The sequence below is a fragment of the Gracilinanus agilis genome, chromosome 2 (genome assembly GCF_016433145.1).
Source record: "Gracilinanus agilis isolate LMUSP501 chromosome 2, AgileGrace, whole genome shotgun sequence".
In the NCBI taxonomy this organism is placed as follows: domain Eukaryota; kingdom Metazoa; phylum Chordata; class Mammalia; order Didelphimorphia; family Didelphidae; genus Gracilinanus; species Gracilinanus agilis.
Genome location: NC_058131.1, coordinates 226,414,270 through 226,422,620, shown reverse-complemented (window position 1 = coordinate 226,422,620; position 8,351 = coordinate 226,414,270). Strand labels below are relative to the sequence as shown.

The following is an 8,351-nucleotide window of genomic DNA, read 5'->3' as shown; positions in this document are numbered from 1 at the left end:
AAGGAAAGGAAAGGAAAGGAAAGGAAAGGAAAGGAAAGGAAAGGAAAGGAAAGGAAAGGAAAGGAAAGGAAAGGAAAGGAAAGGAAAGGAAAGGAAAGAAGGGAGGATAGGCAGGAAGAAAGTACTTATTATGAGCTCCCTACAGGTATATAACGGACTTGTACAAAGCCTTGTTAAATTCCAAGAAGATAAACCAAAAAGTAAGCTGACTCCTACTCCAAGGGAGCTCACACTCTAATAGGGAGGACAACACATATGAAAGGTGTCAGTTGCAAGTTAAATGGAAATCTCCTGGTCCTTAGAATGCAGCAGCAAACAAATAATGTCTTTTCTTTAATGTCATCTCCACTCTTTAAATCACCTGTTTCTGATGCCAAACCCCTCTTGGGCTAAGCTACAGCTTGGATATCTATATGCACTGTTAGTTGGAGTTTCTTCACCTGCAAGGTTTTCTCTCCTAATAAAATCATAGATATAATGCTCTTATCCCAAAAATGTACATATTATTCTCCTCCCTCCCATTTCTGGAGTAAGTTCACTGAGGGCAGAGGCTATATTGTATTGGTTTTGTCCATCACATAGCCAGACATTGTGCATTCTAGATGCCTAATAACTGGGTGCTCACTGATTAGTGGTTTGCACTTGAGTACTAAAGCAGCAGTCTGCAGTGATAAGATGGAGCAGATCAATGTAAAGTTTAGAACAGGAGCTGTTTTCAGGGATTTAACAGCTAGGTGATGCAGTGGATAGAGCACTGGACCTAGAGTCAGGAAGACCTGAGTTTAAATTTGATCTGCTCTGGACAAGCCACTTTAATTCAATAGCACCTACCTACTTCCAGTGCTGATATGAGAATAGAGGAAGATCATTTGTAAAGCACTTCACAAACTTTAAAGTACTATGTAAATGCTAGTTTATTATTATTATTATTATTAATGCTAGTTGTTATTATTAATTATCTCATGGAAATGGAGCAAGGGGCAGGGGCATTAGAGCAGAAGGGAAGTAATTGAAGAGCACATAGAGTGTAAGCAGAACATTACTACAGAGAGTAGTGTTAAGACCAGAGCCCAAGCCCAATTCTTACTCCTGGATGGGTCTGACAGCCAATGAGGGATCTTTTGCAAGTGGCTCTGGTGAGGAGCTCCCAGAGATCATGAGGTGCATTTGCTAGTTCAATTGTAGCTGTCACACCTCCTGTGAAGTCCACAAAGGCTTCTGAAATATGTCCAATCTGCAGATCTTCATAGGAACCTGAGAGCCTGCCAAAAGAGTAAAATAGAGAAGGATAGTTTGCAAAAATTGTTCACCTTATCTGGGTACTTTCCAGTTTTGTGTTCTATAATTCCATTCTATAATCTATTTTTGATTCTCTAAGTTCATGTTTTACTTTTTCTTCCTACCAAAAAACGGAGAAAAATCTTACTCAGAAAACTCCCTTTACGGGAGGAGGGAAATTATTTCACATAATCAGGGTGGGCAAAACGAAGATTATATAAATAAGGAGAAGGGGTGTTGGCTGTAGGTAACACTTGAACATTTGAAAGGAGAGAAGAATTGTGACACGCACATATACACACAATTGGGTACGGAAATACATATCACTCAACAGGGAAACAGGAGGGGAAAAAAGAAGACAGAGAGGGGAATAAGAAGAGTAGATTAAAGGAGGAATTGTATTGAAATGAAGTATAAGTAAGATGGATCTCAAGAACAGTTTTAAGGGAAAAGATAAAAATATATGAGAAAAGTAAGACAAGATAAAAAGTAAAATTAATATCAATACTAAACTTAAATGTACTGGTAGATAGCAACAAATACTTAAAGGAAAAGTGAAATGAGTTATGGAAAACAGAAATGAGTTACAGAGTAAAACTATAATTCTGGGATCTCAATTTCCCTTTTTGAGAGTTAGATAAATCTAGCCAAAGACTACCAAGGAAAGAAGTTTACATTTTAGACTAGAATAGAATACCATGTTAGAAAAAATTAGGTATGAAAAACTTTTGGAGATTATTGAATGGGAAGAGAACGCTATTTTAATATTTCTTGGCTATTTATGGTGCTTTTACAAAAACTGACTATTAATTAAGGCATAAAAATCTCACAAATGCAGAAGGGCAGAAATACTAAGGATATATTTTATAGGCCATACTATAAGAAAAATTATAGTCAATAAAGGATTATTGAATAAAACATTAAAAATTAACTGGGAACTAAATAACTTAATCCTAAAAAAGTATGAGTTGAAGAGCAAATATTAGAAATCATAATTGATAATTTAACTAAAGGTAATGACAATAATGAAACAATATACCAAAATGTTTGGCATAGTGTCAATGAAGTCCTTCAGGAAAATTTTATATTTCTGAAAGAGTGAAAGAGCAAATAAAAAATTTGACCATATGACAATGAGAAAAACACCTAGAAAACTAATAAATCAAAATCCTCAAACTAAACAGCAAAATAGAAATCCTGAAATTCAAAGAGATTAATAAAATTAAAAACAAAAAGTCATTTAATTAATTAATAAAAAAATAAAATAAAACATTAACTAACTTGATTTTAAAAAATAAAAATAAAACCAAATCAGTATGAAAAAAAGAGAAAAGTTAAAAATACCAATGAAGAAAAAAATTAAAGAATTGGAAACTATTTTATCCAATTATATGTCAGTAAAATATCTAAATTAAATGGATAAATATTTGAAAATATATTAAATATTTCAATTAACAGAGTAAGCAATAAAGAACAACTTATTCTCAGAAAAAGAAATTGAACACATCATAAATGAAGTTCCAAAAGGGAAGAAAAGTCATCCAGTACCAGATGAATTTTAAAGCAAATCTTTTCAATCATATAATGAAAAAGTAATTCTAATATTGACTAAATTGTTTGAAAAATAGAAAAATAAAGAATTCTATAAAATTCCTTCTCTGACTCAAATATACTCAATACATAAACCCAAGAGACTCAAGACACAGTAAGACATAGACCAATATCCCTAAATAATATAGCTGCAACAGTTTACAAATAAATTATCAAAGGAGACAGTGACATATTACAAAGATTTTGTGCTATGATTTATATCAGAAATAGTTCAATATCAAGAAAACTATAATCATAATTAACTAGATTAATAATAAAAACAATAAAAGTTACATTATATCAATAGATGCAGAAAAATATTTTGACAAATATTCATTCCAATTTTTTAAAAAGCACTAAAGTATTGGAATGTGTTTTTTCCTTGAAATAAAAATTACTACCTACTTAAGACTAAGAGTCAGCATAAATGTAATGAGCTAGAAGCCTTTCCAATAAGATCAAAGATAAAGCAAGGAGGGGCATGATCATCATTAATTTTCAACATAGAGCTAGAAATACTAGTTAGAGTAATGACAAGAAAAAGAAATCCAGGGAATAAGCATAGTCAATAAGGGCAAAAACTTATCAAAATTTGCAGATAATATGATGGTTATTTAGAGAACTATTGAGAATCAGTTATAAAACTAATCAAAGGAATTAGCGGTTTCAGCAAAATGGCAGGAGAGAAAACATCCCTTCATATAGCATCAGCATTCCTGATTGTTACTAACAAAATTCATCAGGAAGAACTAGAAAGAGAAATTCCAATTAAAACAGCTAGGAAAAAATATAAATATTTCAGAATACACCTGCCAATTCATACACAGACACTCTATGAATACAATGACAAAATTCTTTACACAAAGATAGATCTAAATAATTGGAGAAAGAGGGTTTGCTCATGGGCAAGCCAAGCCAATATAATAAAAATGATAATACTACCTAAACTTATTTACTTGGTGCTATACCAACCAAACTACCAGATGGTTACTTTACAAAGCTAAAAATAAAGAGCAAAATTTATTTGAAAGTTTAAAAATTCAAGTATTTCAAGAGAAATAATTTTTTTTCAAAAGTAGTAAGAAAGATAATCTTGGAGTACTGCTATACTACAAAAAAGCAATCATCAAATCAATTTGCTACTGCCTAAAAACTAGAGAAATCCATCAATGGATTCGATTAGGTACATAATATACAGAATTAAATAAGCAAAGATACCAGCTATTGGGGCAAGAGCTCATCATGTAGCAAAAAATTTGGGAAAACATGTAAAGCAGGCTGGCAAAAACTAGGCATAGACCAATAATATCTCACCCTAGGCCAAAATAAGCCCCACACGAGTGCATGACTTAGACAGAATGACATCATGAAAAAAATTAGAAGAAAGAAATATCCTGTCAGATCTATGGTTAGAGGAAAAGTTCATGACCAAACAAGAAACATAGAGGATGGTAAGATAGAGATAGACTTTAAGATAGAATATAAAATGATAGGAAAAAAGATAGAGGTAGAATATAAAAAGAACAGTTTTGATTTCATAGAATTTGAAAATCTAGTGGAGTCAAAACTAGATGAGAAACAAGCTAGTGGGAAATAATCTTTGTAGCAACTTTCTCTGATAAAGAGCTAATTTCCAAGTCATACAAAGAGATGATTTAAGGGCAGCTAAGGCTCAATGGAAAGAGACCAGGGCTTACAGACAGGAGGTACTGGGTTCAAATATGAATTCAGACATATCCTAGCTGTGTGATGCTGGGCAAGTCATTTAATTCCCATTACCTTGCCCTTACCACTCTTCTGCCTTGGAATCAATAATTGGTATCAATTCTAACATAGAGGGTAAGAATTTAAAAGAAGAACTGATTTGAATTTTAACAAAAAAGATCTATTCCCCAATTTTTATATGATCAAAGTATATTAACAGGCAGTTTTCACAGAAAGAAATCCAAGCTATCAATAGTCCTATTGGAAAAAATACCTTAAATCACTAATAATTAGAACAATGTACAACCAAAAGCTCTGAATCTGGTTCTACTTCATATAGATCAGACTGACAAAGTTTATAAAAACGGAAAATGGGAAATGGCAAAGAGATTGTGGGAAAACAGATACATTGATACACTACAAACTTGTCCAATCATTCTGGAAAACAATTTGGAACTATTTCCAAAAAGTTATTAAACTGTGCATAGCCTTTGACCCAGCAATACTTCCATCAGGTCTCTCCTCCAAAGAGATCAGAGAAAAAGGAAAAGAACACATATATGTACATATATCTGCAATTTTTTCCCCTTTGATCACAAACTGAAAATTGAAGAAGTGTCTATCAATCAGACAATGGCTGAACAAGTATAAATGTTTGTGATGGAATATCATTGTGCTACAAGACATGATGAAGAGACTAGTTTCAGAGAAACCTAGGAAGACTTATATGAATTAATAAAGAGTGAAGTGAGAAGAATCAGTTATGCAATAGCAATAGTATTGTTAAAAACAAACACTTGTGAAAGACTGAAGAGCCCTGAACAAAGCAATGAGAGTTCCAGAGAACTCATTTTGAAGCACTCTACCCACCTCCAGATGAAGATAATGTACTCAGCATCCAGACTGAGGAATATAAACAGGACTAATATGTGAATTTATTTATCTAGAGCATACATGTTTGGATCAGGTTTTTTTTTCTTTTCTATCTTAATGGGAAAGAGTAAGAGTGGGAGGGAGGTGGGAGGAGAAAAAGAGGACTTTTATTTAAAAAAATGATTATTTTTTGGAAAAAATACAGGTCCCCTTCAAAACAAACAATCTGTGCCTGTGACTACAGAGAATATAGTGACTGAACTGGAATTTATAGTTCAGAATTCTCATCCAGGTCTTCATGTTACTCATTTAATTCAATTCTTTGGTCACTGACCTTGTTTTCTTCAATATAAAGTTTCACACACGTTTCTAGAGCAAAGAAGTGTTATAGAGAGAATTACAGGGGAAGAAAGATAGACACAGTATAGATCATAGATCATAATAGAGCACAGATATAGACTTTGAAGAGGCCTCAGAGATTATTTAATTCAACCCTCTTATTTTGCAGGTGAAAAAAATGAGTCTTGAGAAAGTTGAGTGATTTGTCCAAGACAAGACAAGTAAAAGCCAGAAGTAGAATATGAATCTGCATTCTTTGAGTCCAGGGAGAACCAAAGACACATAAACAAACAGAAACATACTCAGACATAAACACATACAGAGGAACACAAAGAGGGGAGAAGAGTTCACTCACTACCAGACTTCTTCCAGAATCCTCCTCCTCTGCTCTCTATATTGTCACACTGTGAAATCTTTGCCTTGGAGTTCTCCTTTTCTCATTGGTGACTCCCTCCCAATGACAATAGTTTTAGGAATGACTCTAGCCATATTTCTCCTCATATATCCCTGAACTCTCTCTGAAATCTATCTCCTCCTCAATGCTGTATAGTTGCCATGTAAAGAAGTGCCCTTCCCATATCCCATTTGCTTTCCCTTCCCAATTCTCTTTTATAGCTCTGGTGATAATGTCCCAGAAGCTGAAAGGGCCCATTTTTTTCTTTATCCCATTAAAGCTCCAGAATGTCTTTCTTAATTATATTTACAATCCCAGTACTTAGTACAGTACTTGACACAAAAAAAGACCTTAATAAATTTTCTATTATCATCTATCTATTTTGTCTCTCTGTATGTCTGTCTAGCTGTCAGTCTACCTATCTATCTGTATGTCTATCTATCTATCGATCCATTTATTATCCATCTTTTCATCCATCCATTTAGCTAACTACCCATCATCAATCTTTACCTATACACCCATTCACCAAACTTTTTATATATCTACTCATCCGTCTTTCTATCCATCCATTCTATCTCTTTCTCTCCATCCATCATCCATCCATCCATCCATCTATCCATCAATCTATTTATCTATCTATCTATCTGGATTTCTAATGATTCTCTCTTACTTTGCATAAGCCTTTTCCAGCAAAGCTCCCCAGAACAAGTTCTTGCAGGTGGAAGAGACAAAGACCAGTTGACCAGCCTCATTCACGGGTAGACGGTCATCAATCACGACAGGAACCCATTCACCAAAATGCCAGAACTGGAAAGAGAGCCAGATATGCTTGGTGATAGTGAGGAAGATGAAGCATCCCAGCATGTGGGACAAAGTTTCCATCTAAGATACCACATATTTGTATTCAGGCCAGATATTTGCAAGGGGTGTTCTCTACCTTCTTACTGGTGGATTCAGTAAGGAGACTTACGTGAAAGAGGAAAATGCCAGCATACTTCCTGGTGAAACTCTGGTTCACAGGCACTACCCGGCTTAGGATGTCCCATTGGAATGTGAGTGCTTCCAGTGCAGCCAAGAACCAGCAGTTTCCTGGAACAAATCAACACACAATTCTCTTTTCTTCTCTTCAACAAATATTTGTTAAATGTCTGTTTTGTGCAAGGCAATGCAACATTGAGAAAATAATAGCAATAACAATCCAGCATTTATATAGTACTTATTATATTAGCCAGGCACTGAGCTTAGTGTTTTGCAGTTATTATCCCATTTAATTTTCAGAATAACCCCAGGAGGCAGGTTGTCTTTCAGACTCCAGATCCAGCACTAATAATAATTAGCCATAATAACAGCAATGATAATAGCTAGCATTTATACAATGCTTTAAGTTTTGCAAAGCACTTTACGAATATGATCTCATTCTATCCTCACATTAATCTTGGGAGATGGATACAACTTTTATCATTATTTTACAGATAAGTAAACAGAGGCAAGTAGAAGTTAAACAACTTGCCCAAGATCACAAAAGCTAGTAAATGTATGAGACTGGGTTTTAATTCAAGCCTCCCTGACCTTATATTTATTACTCTATTCACCACTCAAACTCCCCCAAGCTTCCTATGAGAAAATTGTATTACAAAGTCTTGCCTTCCCAGAGCTTGTAGTCATCTCATTGTGGAAACAACTAACAAACATGAAATAGATATTGATATTCAGAGCCAATATATGCTACATATTTTTTTACCAAATGGACCAAAGATTTTTAATTAATCTAGGGAACTCCCATGGAGAAAACTCCTACAAATACAGGTTAGCACTGATTCTGCAATTTTTAGGTTCAGTGGCTCAGACATTATCTTTTCCAGGGTCACAGAGCCAAGTAGGACTTGAACCAAGGCCTTGCTATCTCTAGACAATACCTGTTATAGGAAGTCAGGAAGGGATGGGAAGAGTTGATGTTGGCTTAATTATTTTCCTCTGAGAGGTTTAATTAAATAATGTAGTTGGGAGTGTTTTGTGATCTCCTACAAGAGATCAGTCACTGAGTGGGAGTAAACCATATGTTTATCATGCAAAAGCAAAAAACAAAAAGATTGTAAATTGTTCAGTAGGTACCAGTTCTTCATTGGGAGTTCACTACACCAAGGAATCACAAGAGGAGAGGAGAGGAGAGGAG

General features: G+C 34.3%; 1 protein-coding gene across 1 annotated transcript in view; it reads right to left on the bottom strand.

Moving 5' to 3' along the window:
- The window catches only part of CAPN14 (calpain 14), a 124,620-nt gene that overhangs the window by 113,000 nt on the left and 3,269 nt on the right, over positions 1–8,351 (bottom strand). Inside the window, 3 exon segments of the mRNA XM_044659591.1 lie at positions 1,088–1,262; positions 6,849–6,985; positions 7,149–7,292. Of these exon segments, the coding sequence (XP_044515526.1) occupies positions 1,088–1,262; positions 6,849–6,985; positions 7,149–7,292 (456 nt within the window).